The sequence below is a fragment of the Salvelinus fontinalis genome, chromosome 30 (genome assembly GCF_029448725.1).
Source record: "Salvelinus fontinalis isolate EN_2023a chromosome 30, ASM2944872v1, whole genome shotgun sequence".
Taxonomy (NCBI): Eukaryota; Metazoa; Chordata; class Actinopteri; order Salmoniformes; family Salmonidae; genus Salvelinus; species Salvelinus fontinalis.
In genome coordinates this window covers 31,055,483-31,078,906 of record NC_074694.1, presented here as the reverse complement: position 1 = coordinate 31,078,906, position 23,424 = coordinate 31,055,483, and the positions used below count along the sequence as shown (strand labels likewise).

The following is a 23,424-nucleotide window of genomic DNA, read 5'->3' as shown; positions in this document are numbered from 1 at the left end:
GTCAGGAGAGGAGAGATATTCTCAGAGAGCAAAAGCTCTTCAGGGATGGAGAGGAGATTAGAGGAGAGGAGATTAGAGGAAAGGAGAAGGGAGAGGGAGTTCTGAGAGAACTTCGCCAGGGAGTTCTGAGAGAGAGAGTCAGACAGACAGAGAAAAAAAATTGAGAGCCAGAGGAAAGGACCGAGAGAAAAAAAGAGAGGACAGGAAGGAAAGGAAGAGAGGACAATGAGGAGGCTGTGATGTTTGCTCGGTTAAGGAGGCTACCACTCTCTAATGTGCAACATCAATCAGGATGCTCTCTTCTCCTCTCTTCTTCTCTCTGCCGCGCTGCGTGGCAACTTTTATTGCTGTTCATTAAAGTAAGTGCAGATATTTTATGCATCGATTGAAATGAGAGGAGTTTTTCATGCTAATTTCCCTCCTTTAGATTTGTTATTCAACTTCTTTGAGCAAAATGCGCTGGAGAAGAAGCCATACACAGCTGATCTATGTGGTTTTCAGTGCTGAAATAGTGCTACTGCCACTATTTAGCAGCCTCTGGAATTTTGCTTATCCACTTATGTTGGAAATAGAACACAATTTAATACTGAAGCAACTTCTTATAGTTATGTGACAAGCCTTCCCATAAGAGACTGCTAGCAGAATTAAGGATTGGCATGGTGTAGCTCATCTCTCTCATCAATGTTTTCCGAATAGAACATAGTCTCTCTCTCTCTCTCTCTCTCTCTCTCTCTCTCTCTCTCTCTCTCTCTCTCTCTCTCTCTCTCTCTCTCTCTCTCTCTCTCTCTCTCTCTCTCTCTCTCTCTCTCTCTCTCTCTCTCTCTCTCTCTCTCTCTCTCTCTCTCTCTCTCTCTCTCTCTCTCTCTCTCTCTCTCTCTCTCTCTCTCTCTCTCTCTCTCTCTCTCTCTCTCTCTCTCTCTCCTCTCTCTCCTCTCTCTCTCTCTCTCTTTTGTTCATATTTAGTCTCATCCTTTTGACAGAGACCACCAGTTTCTGGAAATAGAGCCAGGCTCTGCCTCTATCCCCCAGGGGAGAGAAGCCCTGATGGGGAAAAATTTATTTTACACCCTTTTCTCTACAATTTTGATCTTGTCTCACTGCTGCAACTCCCCAACGGGCTCGGGAGGCGAAGGTTGAGTCACGCGTCTTCCGAAACATAACCTGCTAAGCCGCGCTTCTTAACACCCACCTGCCCTCGGAGGAAACATTGTTCACCTGACAACCGAGGTCAGCCTGCAGGCGCCCGGCCCGCCACAATGAGTTGCTAGAGCGCGATGAGCCAAGTAAAGCCCCCCTGTCCAAACCCTCCCCTATGCCGGACGATGCTGGGCCAATTGTGCGCCACCCTATGGGACTCCTAATCACGGCCGGTTGTGATGCAGCCCGGGATCGAACCCGGGTCTGTAGTGATGCCTCTAGCACTGCATTGCAGTGCCTTAGACCCTTGCGCACCTCGGGAGGCCTTGATGGGGAACATTTCAAGACACATGTTCATGGCTCCTCTTGACCGGCGACAGGTCCTGATAAGCTTTCTACAAATGCCACAACCAGTCTGTGAATTAAAAATAATGAACTTTTTAATCCCGGAATACGCCTCTTCTAGCTACCTGAGAGCTAGCGCCCATGTTAATTAGAACAGGGGTGTCAAACATACGGAGTGGGTCCAATATATATATATTTTTTACAAAATGAAACACCAGGGGCTCAGAGCACGAGTGGAGGGAGTAGAATACCATGCTTAATTGATTTTTTATGACGGAACGTGAGCAGCGAACAGCCTTTCTCACTAGAGGCGTTTGGTGATCTGACAACGTGGAATCCCCAGCAAAAAGGACAACGTCTCCTCTTTGAGCCAGTCTGAGCTTTTTTTTTCCCCCACATCCACACCACCAACCCCGTTTTAGGTGGAAAATGTAGCCTATCATTATTCCTCATTTGCTGCCCTATATACAGTACCAGTCAAACGTTTGGACACACCTACTCAGTCAATGGGTTTTCTTTATTTTTAGCTGGTTAAAGCTGGTTGAGAGAATGCCAAGAGTGTGCAAAGCTGTCATCAAGGCAAAGGGTGGATACTTAGAAAATAGTAAAAATGATTGAAAAACCCTTGAATGAGTGGGTCTGTCCAAAATTTTGACTGGTACTGTACATACCATGGCATTACTGCCCACTTTAATAATGGCATACTAGTCACTTTGATAATTTTCACATACTGCTTTATTAAGCTCGTGTGTATATACTGTATTCTATTCTACTGTATTTTAGTCAATGCCACTCCGACATTGCTCGTCCTAATATTTATATATTTCTTAATTCCATTCTTCTACTTTTAGATGTGTGTGTATTGTTGTGAATTGTTAGATACTACTGCACTGTTGGAGCTAGGAACATGAGCATTTCTCTACACCCGCAATAACATCTGCTAAATATGTGTATGTGACCAAAAACATTTGATTTGATTTGATCAGGTGAGTTGGGTAGCACTATTCAACCCACCTTGTTAACCTTATGACATTTTGTTCCGGATGTGACACTGAATCCAACCCCAGCACAGTTGGGTTGGAAGGGTTCAGTGCCCAAAAAACTGCTGGTGTACAAAGATTCTTAATAAAAATACACTCGACTGCACTATATATAGCTAGCTGTTTATCATACTGTAGAGTACGACATTGAATACTGACTGAGCAGCCAGTGACCTTCAGCAAAGGTTCAGCTACTAATAACGCCAATGAAAATATTTATACTAATAATTTAAAAAATAAATAATTTGAGGATGCTTGTTGAAGTGCCTTTAAACATGCAGGCTGATCTTGACAGTACTGAGCTGACCTCATAGCTACATCAGTATGCTGCTTGGCTGTCCCCCCTGCAAGGAAAACTACACTTCTCATCTCTAATCTATTATTCAGAGAGAGGAGCCAGAGCGACGAAGACAGGGGAAGAGAGATAACTTTAAAAAAGCTCTCTCTCTCTCGCTCTCTCTCTCTCGCTCTCTCGCTCTCTCTCTCCCCCCTCTTCCCCTCCTCTTCCCCTCTATTCCTCCTTCATTACTATTTTCCTTGCTTCCATTATGTGCGAACACAAATGGAATGATTGCCTTTTGCGGAATTGGAAACCGGACTTGCCATTCCCGAGCGCACAAGCTCTCTCTGAAACGCTGATGGTATTGTTCAAATAATGATACATGGGAAGATATTAAATTAAACTTTATCAGTTGCAGTTGTGATCCATCTCCAAATCTATTTCCTGAAGATGAAAACATTAAAAGGGCAATGATGACAAGGGGGGAAAGGGAAGTGTTTGTTTTGTCGTCCATTATTTATGTTATAGTTCATTTTGGAGTGATGTCGGGTTTTGAGTCGAGTGTATTAGTGTATTGATCTTGAGCCTGAGGTGCTGGTCTCGGATGGTGTGGTATCAAGTCTTTATTATGTCAGCTAATGTATCTCTCTGCAGTAAATATTGTACACACAAACACACAACTTGAATAATAATGTATTCTGATAAATGGCATGATGAACTACACTGAGTGTACAAACCATTAAGAACACCTTCCTAATATTGAGTTGCACCCCCAGGAATGATCAAATGAAGATCCTACCTGTAGTGTGTTTATCACATCGTGTAAAGGTTGTCCCTTCTTTTAAACATGGTTTACTATGTATTTGTGTTCTTATAAACTTCCCCCATTTCGCTTCATTGGGACAATGTCTCTCTTAAAGACAGGTCGTGTGTTCTCCTGTCTCGTTGACACTGCCCTTCTTCCTGCAGCAGGAGTCCGGTTGAAGACACCATAATCACCTCATTAGATCTGACACCGGATGCCATTTTGAAATCAATGTGTGAAGGGAACATCTTGAGAGGAACACTCTGAACCGTTTTGCAGAGACACTCTCTCATCCCTGTCCAGGGTTCCAGAGTAAACCCTCATCTTTCTCGTTTTCTATCTCTCAGACATCATTCAATCCTATTCACTGTACTACATGAATAATACGGCATGCCGATCGACCTCCATCCTAACCAGGGATGTATTCCCTGTTCACCCACAACTCAAACACCATCCTTCAATTTTCTGACGACACGATGTTGGTAGGCCTGATCACCAATGACGATGAGACAGTCTATAAAGAGGAGGTCAGAGACGTCTCCCTCAACGTCAGCAAGACGAAATAGCTTATCGTGGACTGCAGGAAATGGAGGGCCGAGCATGCCCCCATTCACATCGACAGGGCTGTAGTGGAGCTGGTGGAGAGCTTCAAGTTCCTCGGTCTCCACATTACTAAGGATCTATCATGGTCCACACACACCAACACAGTTGTGAAGAGGGCACAACAACGCCTTTCCCCCTCAGGAGGCCGAAAATATTTGGCATGGGCCCTCAGATCCTCAAAAAGTTTTACAGCTGCACCATTGAGAGCATCTTGACTGGTTGCATCACCGCTTGGTATGGCAACTGCTCAGCATCCGACCAAAAGGTGCGTATGACCCAGTACATCACTGGGGCCGAGCTCCCTGCCTTCCAGGACCAGGCCGTGTCAGAGGAAGGCTCTAAAAATGGACAAAGACTCCAGCCTACCAAGTCATAGCCTGTTCGCTCTGCGACTGCATGGCAAGCGGTACCGATGCATCAAGTCTGGAACCAACAGGACCCTGAACAGCTTCTATCCCCAAGCCGTAAGACTGAGAAATAGTTAGTTAAATAGTTAACCAATAAGATATCCGAACTATCTGCATTGACCCTTTTTGCACAAACTTTTTTTTGACTCATCACATACTGTATGCTGCTGCTACTGTTGATTATCTATCCGTTGCCTAGTCACTTTATCCCTACCTACAGTATATGTGCTTAACTACCTCAATTACCTCGTACCCCTGCACATTGACTCAGTACTGGTACCTTGTGTATACAGCCAAGTTATCGTTCCTCATTGTGTATTTATTATTACTTTTCTATTATTTCTTTATTTTATTTCTCTCTGCATTGTTGGGAAAGGCCCGAAAGTAAGCATTTCACTGTTAGTCTAAACCTGTTGTTTGCGAAGCATGTGACAAATAAAATTAGATTGGATTTGATTCGAAATTGCCTAAACATTACCGTCATTGTCGTTGATCCAGTGAACTTCCCTCACTCACAGCCCACTTGAATCATGTCTGGTAGAGGCTACAGGTAATCAATCCCCCTCCTCTCTCCTTCCCCAGCCCCAGCCCTTTGGGGTAATAGACAGGGGGGAGGGTTAGGTATTATAATTGAAAGCCCCACTTCAATAGCGATAAATAATGAAGTTTCCCTAGGGGCTATTAGTGGTGGAGCAGAGGGAGGAGGAGGAGGAAGAGGGAGGAGGGGGAGGAAGAAGGGGAGGAAGGAAGAAGAGGGAGATCCTACATACATTCCGGCTCTGTTAACATTTCACTGAGTGGAGGGATGAAGGGAATGAAAAGAACATGATACTGGGGAGGGAGAGAGGAGGGGTTAGAGACACACTGGTCCATTATGAACAGACTGGAACACAGTGTTAAGTAATGCTGATATGCTGAGTGATGCACGAAAGGGCATTTACTATGAAGAAATTCTCTTTTATATTCTGTAAATTTTCCTGTATCATCATATTGGTGTCACATGGCTTGCATAGCATGCACACACTGTAAAGTGAATTGAAATCTACTTATAGAAGAACATAAAGTATGTAGAAGAAAACAAGAAGTGACATACAGTGTATGGGCAAGGGTGAAAGTAGATTTAATTTCTTCCCGGTACTGGACCTTTATGAGTGCATGCGATTATTTATAGAATTGCATACAGAATCCCTGTTAACTCAATAGGACCTCTGTGGGCCTAGTCGTAAAGATTTGTCATGTACAGTTGAAGTCGGAAGTTTACATACACCTTAGCCAAATACATTTAAACTCAGTTTTTCACAATTCCTGACTATTAATCCTTCTAAAAATCCCCTGTCTTAGGTCAGTTAGGATCATCACTTTATTTTAAGAATGTGAGATGTCAGAATAATAGTGGAGAGAATGATTTATTTCAGCTTTTATTTATTTCATCACATTCCCAGTGGGTCAGAAGTTTACATACACTCAATTAGTATTTGGTAGCATTGCCTTTCAATTGTTTAACTTGGGTCAAACATTTTGGGTAGCCTTCCACAACCTTCCCACAATAAGTTGGGTGAATTTTGGCCCATTCCTCCTGACAGAGCTGGTGTAACTGAATCAGGTTTGTAGGCCTCCTTGCTCGCACACACTTTTTCAGTTCTGCCCACAAATTTTCTATAGGATTAAGGTCAGGGCTTTGTGATGTGGCCACTCCAATACCTTGACTTTGTTGTCCTTAAGCCATTTTGCCACAACTTTGGAAGTATGCTTGGGGTCATTGTCCATTTGGAAGACCCATTTGCGACCAAGCTTTACCTTCCTGACTGACGTCTTGAGCTGTTGCTTCAATATATCCACATAATTTTCCTGCCTCATGATGCCATCTATTCTGTGAAGTGCACCAGCATCAGTCATTCCTCTCTGCCTTGGCTAAATTTCAGTGTTCTAGTCGAGCCACATCGCATTTTGGAGCATAAGATATACCACCCATATTCAATATATTAGCCTAAGTAGCCTAATGATAAATAGTGATGTAACAACATACAGTTGTCTTGACATTTTATTTGAATTATTATGATAGGCTCATGTTTTACTGGTACCACGTACCCCACTACATATTTTGCCGGGACGCCATACCGGACCTTACCACCTTACTTTCACCTCAGCATATTGGTATTTTAATCCACTTCCCAACCGTGTGTTCTGTGTTGTTGTAAGGGAGTTTGAGTTCCTTATCTTAATTGTACTACAGTTGGCGTAGTCGCAGTAGTGTACTGTAGTCCTAAGCCTGTGGGACACAGGGACAGCACAGAGACGGTGTGTGCATGTGTGCATGTGTGTGTCCGCGCACCACAGGAGGTTGGAAGGGCTCGTGGTAATGGCTGGAGCTGAATGAGTGGAATGGTATCAAATAAATCAAACATGGTTAATGCCATTCCATTCGCTCCGTTGGAGCCATTTTTATGAGCCGCCCTCCCCTCAGCAGCCTCCACTGGTGGGCGCGTGCATGTGGCGTGTGGGACTGAAACGAGACTGACGGCAGCTACGTATGGGAGGACAGAGCAGAACAAGGCCCTCAGCAAACATGCTCAGGATGACAGGAACAAGGGAACAACTCCCGGAGGAGAAGAAGAGGAAGAGGATGAGAAAGAGGGGGGATCGCTCAAGGGAGAACCTCCTGAAGGCAGTCAGGACAGTGTGGGAGGCTCCATATCCTGGGGCTGTACAGAGATGTGGTTCAGAGGTTTAGTTTGACATATTCCTCTTTTCCTCAGCTTTATCTGTCTTTTTCTACCTTTTTGCTTGCTCACCCTCTCTCTCAACCCCTCTCTCACTCTCTCTCTCTCTCCGTCTTCCTCTTTCTTATGATTGGCTGTAATGTCTATCGGAGGTCTGTTGAGGGTCACGGTCAAAAGCCCTGTCCTTGGGGAATGCTGACGAGGTCTGTGTCGAGATGGTGATCCTTCAGTGCTTTATATACTGGGACTCAAATGGCACTTTGTATACTGTACTGGCTGACTGACTGACTCTGCAGATGGAGATACATTTGTTTGCTCAGTTACTTTGTGTGTTTTACATTCTGAGAAAAGGCAATGATGGATTGACATATCTTTCCACAAACTCCAATGGTTCCAGGTGATTTTCCAGATTCTCTGTGTGCTGGTTGGATGTCTTAAAGCATGACTCTGGCAGTGAAGCCCTCAATAGAGAGCTCAGTCAGAAATCCAGAGGGAATACCATTAAAGGCTAGCATCACACCAGTGAAACTAGGTTTGCACTCTCCTATTCCAGTAACGTAAACACAAAGTATACTCTGTCAACTCTGTAAGCTTCATCTTCTTGGCATTTCTCTTTTGTCGGTCTTACAATATTAGTTGTTCGGTTGCCTCCAGCGCACCATAAACATGCTTGGGAGCCAGCAGAAGCATGTCTGTGATGTTAGATGTTGGGATGTTACACGACACACTTGTCCACATAAACAACCCGACTCGTGACTGGATGTGTAGTACAAAATCATCTCTGGTCAGCATCAGTGTAGGCTGTTGTTGTTGTAGTTGTAGTTGTAGGAGGAAGTCCTGACAATGCATGTTTCAGCCGGAGAGGAGAGGAGAAGGAGGAGGAAAGGAGGGGGAGAGGAGAAGAAAAGGAGAAGGGCTGCTAATGGACAGATACTGTATCAGCCAAGCCTAGTTCCACACATGGTATACAACACAGAACAGTGGAAGGTTAAATTTGCTGTGTCGGCTGGCTGGAGGACTTGCTACATTATTCCTCTCCTATATTTTTCATCTCACGGACACAGTCATTGATCTGTCTCCTGGAAGCATCGACCGGCCAAGCTGACTGGAGCAACACTATCAATACCACATCAGACTCATTCTCAGCCCTGGTCTGTTACGTGTCTCACTTACAGAGATGTAATGTAATGGGAAACAGGGAGCTGGTAGAAGAAATTGCCTCTAACGGCCTAAACACGGGTTCAGAGAGAGAGATTTTTTTCTACCCCACTAATGGTTAAGGTTAGGTTTGGGGCTAGGGTAATCTGACCCTAGATCTGTGATTCGAAGAAAACATGTACAGCCTGACCTTCATTCCATAGGTGAGTCACAGACTCTGTGAACTTTCCCTATAGCCTATACTAGCTTTATAATTTCTCCAAAGTCTTTGCATTAGGGGATCGTTTTAAGAAGTGTGGTTCTGTGCTTTAGCCTTCTTATGCTAAGAGCAGGGAAGTCGAGGGCAGGAATAGTGTAACGTTTGCAACTCTCTCTCTGCCTGCAAAAGCAGGTTTTGCATTATTCAGGACCTCACATTTAGTTCAATTGGTATGCACAGGTGGCATAAATTAGTAATACACCATAGTTAGTTAGTATTCTATCTTTTTTTAGTGTCTGAAATTCAGCTATTTCTAAGTGCTGGTTAAAGTTAAACTTTATGGAGAAAAGTTGATGCTGCAATATTGCTTCAAAGTTTGAAAAAAAAATTCTCTCCAGACTTTATTTTATTAAGAGCTGGATGTGAAAATCTTTTCCTGCTGTCTCATGGAGCATTGTTTCTTAGTCAGCTCATGGGAGAGAGAAAATAAAACAGGCTTCATCTGAGGTTTGAGTTTGAGTGTCTCCATAGCCTCGCTGGTGTTGTCTGGCAGATAGAGCAATCTAGGGAAGCAAGAGAGCATTAAATTAAACTGGGAAGAATCAGTCATGCAGCTGCCCCCTGGGAAATGTAGTCACAAAAATGGAAAGTGTTTCTGGGGGATGATGTCTGGAGTGATGATGTTTGGAGTGCTTGGGGCTCATTAACTGCTAGCCTGTTAGCTAGTTCATTAGCCCGCTAGCTAGAGCTGTTTCCAGAGGCCCACGGTGGGCTCGCCACGGAGCATCGGTGATGCTATGCTATCTAGCTACTGTATAAATTACTGCCCCTGAAAAGATTATCTCAAAGTCCATGACGCGCATCATTCTGACATATTGTGGTAGTGAACTGTTATTAACAGACAATTAGTATCCTCTCAAAGAGCTTACATAATGCATAATCCCCCCAATAAGAGTTGTTTTCATTTGGGCATTCAGTTAGGCAAGGGGGACTAACCAAGGTCATGGCCTATTTCTGAAAGAGCTCAACAAGCTTTAGTTAGCTCCACTCATTAGGGAACATTGGAAGTTTTAATCATCGTCCACCTGAGGTGGCCATCTATGATTCTGCATTTTGAACATTTAATCCAATTATGGGCATTTCCTGACATATCTATAGGATAGAGTGTTCACCCACATTTAAGGTTGGCCAGACGTGGTTAAAGATGTCACTGGAAAGAAAAAAAGGAAAGAATATGAGAAAGATAAAAAAAGATTACGTAACCGTTCTTTGATATGACTTTCCCCTAACAATTTAATAGGGCATAACTAATGTTGTCTAATTTGCTCAAATTGAATTTGACCGTGCAGTTTGACTGGGACTGATGAGGCCATACAGTACAGTAGTAGTGTAGCAATCCATTCCTCACTGAATAGAGACTGTCCTGCTAGGAGGCTAACCTTCACAAAGTACCTCTTTTCTTAAACCAATACCTAATCCCACCATGTAGACGGGGTGAAATCTAGTCGGCTTTTTTATGAGTACTATTATCATTCTATACGCAGGAGTTGTGTTCTCAGACAGGTAAATCAGTGTAGTAATTCATTGACCAAATTATTACTGCAGCTTTTCCTGCCCATGGTTACAAGGAAACCGTTGACCGTTTGCAGTATATTATTTGCAGGCACAAAATGAACTTGTACAGATATGTAGTCTCATTTGTAAATTGTGCAATATAGATTCTCCAAATGGGTACTTGAAAGCAGACTGCTGCATATCTTATTGTGTAATGCACTGTGGATTTTGACCAGTAACAGAATGCTGTATTGCTAATGCTTGCTTAATGGACTGTTTAACTAGCGGTAGGAATGTGCGGGGTACAACCTCACCTTTTCAAAGAGAAACAGGCTGACATGTCACCATGGCAGTAACGTTGTTGCTGTGCTGCTGTCGCTGCAATGTCAAATACCAAAAGATCACTTGACATGTCAAAGTGCTTATGAAAAGTAATACACAAAACTGTTTCCCTCCCCCAACCAGTCGTTTTGTGGCTGTAAGGGAAGGTTGCGAGTCTCGTCAGGATTCATACTGGTTCATACAAATACATTTCCTCTGCACTTTAAACATCCCATTTGTTTACTGCTACAGTATATTGTCTTTGAGGAACACCTCTCAATGCAACTCTGCATAGATCCCTCCATGCCTTCCCCTCTAAACAAGGTGTTTGATAGCTTTGTACATAATCCATTATAACTCCCCATTGATTGAGACTGGCAGTCAAAGATTACCAGTGAACCGCTGCTGTTGGGTCTCTCTCCATGGAGACTGCTCCCTCATGAGGCTGGGCATGGCCGTCAACTCCTACAGTCAGCCTGCAGTCAAGTCATAGACCCATGTGCATCCAAAATGGCACCCTATTCCCTACATAGGGCACTACTTTTGACCAGAGCTCTATGCCCTGGTCAAGAGCCGGGCACTATTTAGGGAATAGGGTGCCATTTGGGATGTAGTCTCTGTAATCACCAGGCTATGTGAGTAATGGCTGTGGGAGCAATCACGGGGGACAAGCTTCATCTCTGGAGCCCCTCCATATATCAAACTGCCTTCCCTTCATTTGACTGAATGCATGCCAATGTGAAATGTGACGCCCCGGGAGAGAGAGAGAGAGCGATAGATAGAGAGAGACAGAGAGAGTGAGAAAGAAAGAGTTTCTACTGAACATAATAATTATATATACTCACAGAGGCCCATTGTAGCTCATGTTTTTGACAGATCTGACTGGGGTTTGTTGGAAGGATTTGTGTTTGTCTAAGGGAAACCTACAGTATGTGGACATTTCTGTTTCTCACTGGGAAAGGACTCTTCTTGTTAAATCAGATACACAGATCAAAGTTAATTTACAATATTTATTTGCAGACAGTGTATTCCATAAAGCAATAACAAATATTTCACTTGCACAAACAGAAAATCAAACTCTTCAAAGAAAACTGTCAGAATACATTTTCAGTAAAAAATGTTTGTTTGAAATAAACATGACTGTAACAGGCGTCCTTGACTAACCGTTGTCTTGAAGAGTATCATTATCACGACCGAGGCGAGCCGGAATATGATTGTCTCATTGTTTACAAATATTGAATATGTGAAGTTGTTTATGTCATGGCTCTGGCTGAGTAAATGTTTGTGTTATCTCAGTGGGATTTCGGTGTGAAGAGAATATATACTTAATTTTATTTAAACCACAGGATTATTTTCTCCTCTTGGCAGGAGAGAGCGAGAGAGGATAAAGAAAAAGACAGAGAAAGATGGTTGGTGTCTGATTTATATATTCCTTTTTAAACGATTTCTTCACGTTTGACAATCACTCGCCTTGGCTGACTGAGTGATTTTGAATGGTTTCAACAGGTATTGTTCCATTGTTGATATTTCAAGGGCAGTAGTATGTGTATTTCCCATTTTTTAAAAAATCAGCGTCTACTCTATTTAGAAGAGTGCATTCAGAATGAGAGTTGTAAGAACACACAAAAGACACGAAGACATAGACCTAGGCTCATCCATTTTGAACGACAGTTCTAGATACAAATAACGTGAGAAAGACAAAACTAGAGTTCTATAAAATCATGGAACTGGAGGTCTTATGCTAAAACAAATTTAACGCACGATTTATGATTCCTTGCATTCGCCGTGTAGATTACTCATTTCAGAACAAATTGGCTCTATTTTTCGGGAAATTAATTCTACAGGGATATTACTACAGTAAATTGGATGGTAGTGAGAATCTGGCAGGCATTTCCCTGGCCCCCCACGGTGACACCCCTCACCTCAGCCCCTCAGCCTCTCACTACACACTATATATTGATTGCTCGTAGAGGCTAGAACCAATTATCTAGCCAGAATTTCAAAACGTTACCCTCTCCGAACTATATTTTGACAAAGTGAGTCATGCGTTTTGGTACTTACAGGATGTTTTTAAGAGGTTCAGAAGGTGAATTCAGTCTGTCAGCGCCGGGAGGTGGTTTAGAGTGGATCATCATCACAGACTGAAGGAGGCAAACATGGCATTGATTAAGATGCTTTAATTAATTTTCATCCCTCCACTGATGGTAATATAACATCAGGATTAACATTACCACTCCAGTTCCCCTGTGGTGTGTGTGTCTGCGTGTGTACTCCCCTATGAGTGAACAGATGGTGACTCACAGCGCAACATTAAGATCCACTCATGATGGGCTCCTCATAAAGTTCATCTCATGAACCATTGACACTGACGCTAATCTACTATGCTCTGATCATGGCTGGCGCTTTAGCTTGTGGCACTCTTCTGAAATGTTGATAAAGTTGTAACGGTTTGAAATGCTACTGTTCTGGTCCGTAGCCCTGGGCTGCTCGCTGGTTCTCAATGACTCGGGGTCATTATGGCTGCCGCTGCCAGCAGCAATTAAAGGGCTACTGAAAGGAGCTCTGTCCTTGGGCCTCCCCTCCCCTCCCCTCCCCTCCCCTCCCCTCCCCTCCCCTCCCCTCCCCTCCCGCTGGAGGCTGACTGACTGACATGGTTTACTAGATTTACCAGTGTGATTGGCATATCAATTGGGTCCGAGGTAGATTAAATGCCCTTAATCATTATTCAAATTTGTCTCGCCCAACACCCAAAGTACCCCCGGCAAATTGTCGGGTATGGTTATAGCTTTTGAATGTTCGGTGATGCGTAGAGCCAAGAGGGCAAGGCTCTTAAGGGGACATTCTGCTCATCAAAAGTAATGTGACTTTGAGTGTTATTTGTAATTTCATCGTCAGGTCACCCTTTTGAACTTATGAAAATCAGAAATGAGTCAAAAAGCAAAGCAAAGCAAAAGTGAATGAAAATAGCAATGCCAGAGGGACATCTGGAGGTCGGAGAAGGTTAAAGGCTTTTCTTCCCAATACACAGATCAGTGGTACGAACAACACAAAGAAGCCTCTGGAGAAATATTCATCAAGCTCTTTTGTTTTACCTCCCTCACTCAGCCATAGGCCAGAGGGCAACTCTTGATGGTTACATCCAGATTCTAATTCAACACTCGCCTGTCTTTTGTAGAAACTATTTTTCATTAATTCATCAATCCTCCCAAGGCATGACACTCGATTCTTATGTCTCTTTTGTACCACTCTTGCCAAATCATAATTAAATTGCAACCAGGGTCTTCCGTACCCTGTCAGACTTAAAGAAGCCTTTATCTTAGCAAATGACTGACAGTCAACTGTGAAAAGCGTGTGTTTTCCCCCCGACACAGACAGCACACCCACACCGTTTGCCTTTGTTAACAGTATTGTCCCGGTCTGATCCTGAATGAGTTTGGAATTAGCTCTGTGTATTGGCAGGAGACTGGATACTGAGACTCCTGCTGGGTTTGATTGTACAGTGGAAGGAGAGAATGGGAAGTAAAGGAAACACACCAGTGTGTTTGTGTGACTTGTTTAGCCAATGCGAAAGCGAAAGCATTACATAACATGTCAAAACAGTGGCCTATTAGTTTGCCTGACGACACTGTTGTGATTGCGGTGAGTAAGGGGGTCATTTAAGGAAACTACTGTGGTTTGAATCAGGATGTGATCTCCAACTACATTGAAATGTAAAGCATGTCAAGCATGACGTGAAAATCTTAATATTCTCAGAGGTGGCTGGCTCTCTGCCATGGTGTGAGAAATTATTTGTCCATAACACATCAGAGATCACACACCGAGAGAGAATGAGAGAATGAAAGAGAGAGAGAGATGTTTTTCTGAGATGTCAAATGTTGTATCATTCAGGTCTTAGCAGCACGGCTGGGTACGTTAAAACTGTATGTACTGTAAACTGTACAGAGATGTTTGTACTGTATATCTGAACGGATCAGAGGTCAAAGCCTCTCAGATGAAACTTCCTCAACTGGCCAAAGAGAGTCTTCCCACAGATTGATGCTTGAGAGAGCATTATAGTCCTTCCATTTGAGAGAGCATTATAGTCCTGCCATTTTACAGCATCTGTATTGTCGGCCTCATCTGTGGGTTTCAGTGGCTTGTTTTTCTCTTGCGCTCTACTGGTCTCTATTTCTCGCTCTCCCTCCCCATCTCTCTCCTGCAGCAGTGTTTCTCTGTAATGAGCTTGTCGGCAGGACGATATGATTCCAGGAATTAAAACAGCATTTTTCACTTTGATCACCCAACATACATTTTTATCGAATCTCGCTCTCCCTCTCTACTTACCTTTATATATTCTCTCTCTCTCTCTCTCTCTCTCTCTCTCTCTCTCTCTCTCTCTCTCTCTCTCTCTCTCTCTCTCTCTCTCTCTCTCTCTCTCTCTCTCTCTCTCTCTCTCTCTCTCTCTCTCTCTCTCTCTCTCTCTCTCTCTCTCTCTCTCTCTCTCTCTGTCTTCTATTTGTGCTTGGGGGATTGCTACTAGATGGAGTTAATGAAGAAAGCTTGTTTCAGAGCAGACTGGTAAACTCTGACAACCCATTTGCTCTGTGCTGTTGTTAATTATCACCAACACAATCCGCTTTGATGCCTGACTGACCCCAAACCACTGTATCAGTTTAACATGCATATTTAGCACCACACTTCTAAACCTCTGTAAATCGACTGTATCTTTGTATGATTTGCATAAGCTACACAGTAGGGATCAGTGGCTGGTATTTGTTCTTTATGTGAGCTCTGAGCAGCTAAATCTTTTGCTTAATCACTTTCACTGAAACCTTCAAGCCCATCCAAATACATCAGTTTCTACTGCTGTTCTTCTGTATTGGTTCAATGCGTTCTTTCACCTGTGCCACAGGAGACTCAAATCCCAGGTGTGATAGGAGTCCTACCAACACACCTGCATATGTGGTGTTTTTTATCAAAGACATATGATGCTATTAAGAATGTAATCATCTAGCATGGCTTCTGGTGCTGTAGGATGATGATAAAGCTAGCTATCAGGCAGATTTGTTACGTAATGTAATGAGATATCAGAGGGAGAGATAACAGCCCAACACACTCAGCAGGGAAGCAGAAACACAAACACTCACTCACACATGCAGTACATGATATCACACCCAGTCCCAGCCTGCTTTCTGTTATACCAGAGAGAGAGCGAGAGAGATAGAGAGAGATGGAGAGAAGAAACACCATGCCAATTGATTATGCTATATGCTGAATGACTCTCGAGTGTTGCTCACACAGAACAAACTGAGTGAACTTTGAAGAGTGATAAATGAAAGAGAGAGGGGAGGAGAGAGAGGTAGAGGAGAGAAAGGAAGAAAAGAGAGAGACATGAGAGGAATGAAAATAGTAAGGTTGGGAAGGGAGGAGGAAAGATAGAAGGGAAAGGGAGAAGCGAAGTGGAGGGAGAGGAGCATTTTAATGTTATTCTAGCTCTCCAATCGTCCTTTATCTGTGTGTGTTTTGCAAAAAGCCACACGTTTGTTCTTGAAATGACCTCCAGGCAGGCTAACTCCAGCTCATTGATTCAACCAGACTTATAGGGATGTTGCTGCAGAGGCAGGCTGGAGTAACACACCAGGGCCATTGTAGAAGTATTTACCCTGAGCACAAATCTAAATGAAAATCTTAGCAAACATTGGCTCTCGCTGACGGTAGACAGGCTAGGTAGGCCATTTGAGGGTCTCCCTCAGGGCGGTGACATCTCTGTTGCTTTAGTCACAATAGCATACACTGCAGTCCCATTGGCACAGGCGTCATTTCAGCGTCTAGCTTTGATTTACATTTGGTCGAGTTGTCAACTAGTGTGAATTAAAAATATAAATCATTCTAAATGTCTCCCTTACGTTGATGACTATTTGCAAATCCAATCAGTTTTCCATGTTGATTCAACGTCATCACATTGAATTGCTTTATTGAAATGATGTTGAAACCACGTTGATTCAACCAGTCAGAGGCCTCATGCCCTAAGGGGGAACAGAAGTATGTGCCTCCTCAGATTTATCCTGTTTACATTTTTTTTTTATTTTTTTTTTCCCCCAATGTCCCTCCCTCATAACTAGCTACCAAGAAGCCATTTCAGGGTATCAAGGAAGTTAGAGTATCTAGCTTGTCTAACTATCTTAGCTGGCATGCCTGCTGGCAAGTTTGGTAGACTTTAGAAAAGCAAGTAATTACTAAATGAACTGAAAAAGTCTCACATTCCCTTCAATCTTTTACCAAGATTTTAGCAGAAGCAGAGAATCATATTGAGTTACTTTAAATAAACAACCACCAGGATACAGCCAGCTCAAAAGAGTTAATAGAATTAAGCATTATGATTATGGCTCTAGATTGAAGGAAAAAGCTGTTTCACGTGTTTGAAAAATGCTAAATTCTCCAACTTACGGTCGGGGGGGCCTAGCCTCCCTCCGGACCACCCCACAGCCATCCTCACAGACTTTTTGTCTCCTCAGATCTCTGGGGTGCATGACGCCACTGCAATCAGTTTTTCCCCCCAGTGGGTTTGTTTGGTTCGTTGTGGTGCAGCTATAGACTCCCTGTACTGAAGTGTACATACGCCCAAAAACCCAAGACAAATAGTCAGCCAAAGCTGAACCCGTTGACCATTGACTTGTGAATGACATCATCTCTCCCTACCTGCCAGTAGCAGATATAGGTGAAACAAAGGATACAGATTGTTAAACAATGTAACCTAAGGGGGCATCATTCTTCTAAACTATCAATGAACAGAAGTTAGCCACGAATATACATGGAATAATCAATACAATCCATTTAGTATTGAACAGAATGTCTCTAATGTAGTAAATATAGATATGGAAGTACATATACTGTAAGTCAAAATCTGCAACCCAAATGTATTACCTACTGTATGTAGTGCACTACTTTGACCAGGTCACTACATAGAGAATAAAGTGCTATTTGGGACGCAGCCAATGTCTTACATGTAAATCCATACCAATAAGGTTCTGGTGAAAAGTAGTGCACAATAGGGAATAGGTACCATTTGGTTACCATGCTGGATATCTGTATCTCTCTGTGGCTTTCCACAGCTCAAACTGATTTCAGTGTGTTAGACATCGGGCCATAGCGTTCCATTAGATCTTTAGGTCAAGGCTTCAAGTCACTTAAAGCGTTTGTATGTCTGTATTATTAATTAATGTACCTTCCCACCTCTACACACATGTATGCACACCAACACACTAGCTGACATGTTCTGGGCTGTATCTGGTCATAGTGAGGTCAGGGCTGTGTTGTGTTGTAACGTATTCATACCATAGGCTACATAACAAATCAGGGATTGTTTGTGTGTGTTGCTAGGCATTTAGAGGTGGGGAGCGTAGGCCTACAGTGCATTCGGAAACTATTCAGACCCCTTGACTTTTTCCACATTTTCTTACGTTACAGCCTTATTCTAAAATTGATTAAATAAAAAATATCCTCAGCGATCTACACACAATACCCCATCATCACACATTTTTGCAAATGTATAAAGACAAAAAAACAGAAATACCTTATTTACATAAGTATTCAGACCTTTTGCTATGAGACTCGAAATTGAGCTCAGGTGCATCCTGTTTCCGTTTGATCGTCCTTGAGCTGTTTCTAAAACTTGACTGGAGTCCACCTGTGGTAAATTAAATTGATTGGACATGATTTGGAAAGGCACACACCTGTCTATATAAGGTCCCACAGTTGATAGTGCATGTCAGAGCAAAAATCAAGCCATGAAGTCAAAGGAATTGTCCGTAGAGCTCCGAGACAGAATTGTTTCGAAGCACAGATCTGGGGAAGGTTACCAAAAAATGTCTACACCATTGAAGGTCCCAAGAACACAATGGCCTTCATCATTCTGAAACGGAAGACGTTTGGATCCACCAAGACTCTTCCTAGAGCTGGCCGCCCGGCCAAACTGAGCAATCAGAGAAGGGCCTTGGTCAGGGAGGTAACCAAGAACCCGATGGTCACTGTGATAGAGCTCCAGAGTTCCTCTGTGGAGATGGGAGAACCTTCCATAAGGACAACTATCTCTGCAGCATTCCACCAATCAGGCCTTGGTAGAGTGGTCAGACGGAAGCCACTCCTCAGTAAAAGGCACATGACAGCCCGCTTGGAGTTTGCCAAAACTGGTCTGATGAAAACAAGATATAACACTTTGGCCTGAATGCCAAGTGTCACGTCTGGAGAAAACCTGGCACCATCCCTACAGTGAAGCATGGTGGTTGCAGCATCATGCTGCAGGGGTGTTTATCAGCGGCAGGGACCGGCAGGATCGAGGCGAAGATGAACGAAGCAAAGTACAGAGAGATCCTTGATGAAAACCTGCTCCAGAGCGCTCAGGACCTCAGACTGTAGCGAAGGTTCACCTTCCAACAGGACAACCACCCTAAGCACACAGTCCCAAGACAATGCAGGAGTGGCTTTGGGACAAGTCTCTGAATATCCTTGAGTGGCCCAGCCAGAGCCCAGACTTGAACCCGATCAAACATCTCTGGAGAGACCTGAAAATAGCTGTGCAGCAACGCTCCCTATCCAACCTGACAGAGCTTGAGAGGATCTGCAGAGAATAATGGGAGAAACTCCCAAAATACAGGTGTGCCAAGCTTGTACCGTCATACCCCAGAAGATTCGAGGCTGTAATTGCCTGCAAAGATGTTTCAACAAAGGACTGAGTAAAGGGTCTGAATACTTATGTAAATGTGATATTTCAGTTTATAATTTTTTATAAATTAGCAAACATTTCTAAAAACCTGTTTTTGCTTTGTCATGTTTTTTTTGTGTAGATTGATGAGGGGAATAAACCTATTTATTACATTTTAGAATAAGGTTGTAACCAATTTTTCATTTATTTTTTTCTGTATATCAGTATCTGTTGCTGTGTGGGAGGCAGCCTGTATGAGGAGCTGATGGTTCATCTATAATGATGGATCAAAATTTCGCATGGCTGGACCCTCACACCTAACAATGTGTGTGCATGCATGCGTGTGTGCGTGCATGCGTGGGTGGGTGTGCGTGTGTGTGTGTGCACACGCCTCGGTGGTAACATGGTGTACAGAACACAGCTGACTTATACATCTTCTCGTCTCTTTCATCCCTCCATTTCATCTCCCCCCTTTCTACTCCTCTAGTATTGGATCTGTACCTTCTTTGCCATCCTTTTAACCTGCAGCCCTTCTTCTCTCGTAATTCATCCAACCTTCATTCTGCCTCACATTTAATCTCGTTTATACTCATATAACCTTCAATCTTTACCTCCTTTTACCTCATCTAGTAGCGTAGTGTTCAGTCTGGTGTTAGCTGTATTTTACTTGGAGTGTGTGGCATAACCTTTAGTAAGGGCTGATCAAATGCCCTGCATTAACTTCTACTTATGTGATCATATGCAGTGATCTGTACAATGTCATGTCTTTATTTGATTTGCAAATGTGACATTTGAAAGAAAAAATATAATATGTTCTGATATTTCAGCTGTTGTTTTTTGTTGCTCTATCTGGCTCTCCTCTCTTGGTTTGATATGTTGTAAACTCTCTGTCCTCTCCACCACTCCACTACTAGGTGAATGCACCAATTTGTAAGTCGCTCTGGATAAGAGCGTCTGCTAAATGACTTAAATGTAAATGTAAATGTACTTACTGTGCCTGGTTCCTTCTGTATTCTAGGTGAAAAGCATTGGCCCGTCCGCTCCCAAAGCCACCATGGTAGGAATGGCTGTTGTGTGTGGAGTAGGTAAAGGTTGCTCCTAACCACTGATACACGGTCAGAGCTTATATCAACGTCCTAATAGTTAGGCTAGGATTGGGGCTAAAGTAATCTGATCCTATATCTGTGGTGAGGGGTGACTTTTACCTTGAGTGTTCTGTGTCTCTCCTTGACCTCTATCTGACCTTTAACCTTTGACCTCTAGCTCCTGTCACTGTGTGTGGTGGATCATGTGTGACGTCTGTTTGTGTACATTCGCTGCCGACCATCTAGATCAGTGTCGAGTCAATTGCAAAGATTAGGAGTTTATCTTGTCTTATTGAAATATCTCAAACATATTGTGAAACTTTTGAAAAAGCAAATTCCTTAATTAAATTCACCCACAGTGGATTTGCAAGGTCTATCAACCAGAGAGAAGATCTCAAGCACAACTAGCCCATAGTGGTACTTGGGCTAGCGGTCGTCAGTGACCCCTGACCACAAAGTGGCAATCAAAAGATGAGCTATTGCGTAAAAATATATTTTTTAAGTACTATTAGTAGGCTATAAGATGATCTTAGTGGAAATGGAAATGAGAAAATCTCTTGATGATTTTCATTGCAGTTGACCTGACAAGTAAAGTGGTTTTCTATTCCATCGTGTTGTGCCTTAATAAGCCCAAGCTGTCCCATACTGTGTGTCTTTTTCTAACCTACTGTACCATCAGGCCTGGGTCAAAACAGTGTTTTCTCTCAAATACATTAAGTGTGCTTGGTTTAGCTCACCCAGCGCACTTGATTGGTATTGTTGGCACTTTCGGGACTATCTAATTGGTTCCACTAAACCAAGCGCAGCTTAAGTGTTTGAATGGATAAAAATGCTATCTATACCCAGGTCCTAGCTACTGTACTATACCATATATGTATGTATGTATGTATGCTTGTTTGTATGTGCTATGCTCCTGGACTCTTTCAGTCCTCAACATACCAAGAGGAGGTCTCTAGAGGTACGGATAAAGGCAGCTTTGAATGATGTTACTTCTTATTACTTAAAGAAGACATCAGATAAATCTGTGCTTATCCTTGCTAGCGACACTACGACCCTTCTCCTGTCCTCACAACCAACAGTCTGAAGGACTACGAGGGAGCTGGTATGTAAAAAATAATTTACACAGAGAGAGATATTACTTTATTATACTGAACAAAAATATATATGCAACATGTAAAGTGTTGGTCCTATGTTTCATGAGCTGAAATAAAAGATCCCAGAAATGTTCCAAACGCACAAAAAGCTTATTTCTCTCAAATTTCGTGTACAAATTTGTTTACATCCCTGTTAGTGAGCATTTCTCCTTTGCCAAGATAATCCATCCACCTGACAGGTGTGGCATATCAAGAAGCTGATTAAACAGCATGATCATTACACAGGTGGACCTTGTGCTGGGGACAATAAAAAGCTACTCTAAAATGTGCCCTTTTGCCACACAACACAATGCCATAGATATCAAGTTTTGAGGGTGCGTGCAATTGGCATGCTGACTGCAGGAATGTCCACCAGAACAGCCACCCAGACAGCTGATGAAACCAAGGACTATTTCTGTCAAAAGCCCTTTTTGTGGGGATAAACTCATTCTTATTAGCTGGGCCTGACTCCCAAGTGGGTGGGCCTGGCTCCCAAGTGGGTGGGCCTATGCTGCGCCCCTGCCCAGTCATGTGAAATCCATTGATTAGGGTCTAACACATTCAATGATATGAACTGCAACTCAGTAAAATCGTACGCATGTTGCGTTTATATTTTTTGATCAGTATAGTTCTAACGGAACAGTTGGGGTGTGAAAATATGAGGATGAGGTATTTTTTTCCATTTACTGAATCCTGACATATTGTCTATTCTTCTTGGTCCCACGTGATTTGAGGAGGCCAAGACATGGCGGTGAACATCATTATCTTCTGCGTTGTCTAGAGAGACTGTAAAGTCTCTGTAAATGTCAGCGAAACTCTGGCCTCAGAGGTCTAGAATCCAAGATAAAAAAAAAATCTTATAATGTGACAACATAGGGTCACTCTGGTAGATGATAAAATTTCTCCCTGCGTGAACATTTTACTAGTTCAATAATTGCACACACATCTCTATATGTGGATGGCTGAGCTCATGCTGGGCTACATTTCAAACACTTAACAGACACACCCTCTTCCCTCAGCCCTTAAATTAAGTGGACACTTCTGATGACCTATCATGACGTATGATGGGCATACACTTGCTGGGCAAGAGGCGAGGGAGGAAGGAATGATTTTTAAATGGACCGCCCTTGCCCGGAAATTCGTCACTCGTTCATCCTGCGATGATTGTGTTTTCAGCAACAGGCAGCTTTGGGTGCTTTATATGCGCTATTGTTAATTATGATTGAATGTCTACTTACAATAAATATATAATTATTGTTATAAACTGGATGGTTCGAGCCCTGAATGCTGATTGGCTGACAGCCGTGGGATATCAGACTGTATTCCACGGGTATGACAAAACATTTATTTTTACTGCTTTAATTACATTTGTAGCCCGTTTATAAAAGCAATAAGATACCTTAGGGGGTTGTGGTATATGGCCAATATACCACGGCTAAGGGCTATATCCAGGTACTCCGCGTTGCGTCATGCATAAGAACAGTCCTTAGCTGTGGTATACTGGCTATATACCACACCCCCTCGGGCCTTATTGCTTAAATATACGCCTACTGTATGATAGCTAGAAAATGAATTAGCTAAATAACATTAGCCTGCCTAGCTGGAACTTCTGAAGAAGGAAAATGTTTTATTTCTACAATTTCCAAAGCTAACCAAACAAAAACATCATTACTTTTACGAGACGTGTTTGTGCATTAGTAGCACCATTTCTAACTTATTTACATTTGTTTTTTACTTACACTTGTATGTTGACTCTATATTGACGTTGAGGTTTTAAGTTTTGGCAGACTTTTCTTAGCGGATGTACAATCATCACGAATTGAATTATGTGGTGTTTCAGGCCCTGAAGTGAACATAATTGTACACTCGCAAACTCCATTAAAAACGAGGGCTGAGGGGCTTACGTTGCAAACTTCCCTTGCTTGGCTAATCATTTGGACCGACGACAAATATGGCC

General features: G+C 42.8%; 1 protein-coding gene across 9 annotated transcripts in view; it reads left to right on the top strand.

Moving 5' to 3' along the window:
• Positions 1 to 23,424, top strand: part of LOC129829026 (protein shisa-6-like) — a 66,060-nt gene that overhangs the window by 23,182 nt on the left and 19,454 nt on the right. For 4 of the 9 annotated variants that reach the window (XM_055890447.1, XM_055890443.1, XM_055890442.1 and 1 more), the window contains exon 5: positions 20,268 to 20,306. The exons of the other annotated variants lie outside the window; for them this stretch is intronic. In XM_055890447.1, the coding sequence (XP_055746422.1) occupies positions 20,268 to 20,306 (39 nt within the window). The remainder of the gene's footprint in view (positions 1 to 20,267; positions 20,307 to 23,424) is intronic. 9 annotated transcript variants of the gene reach the window in all.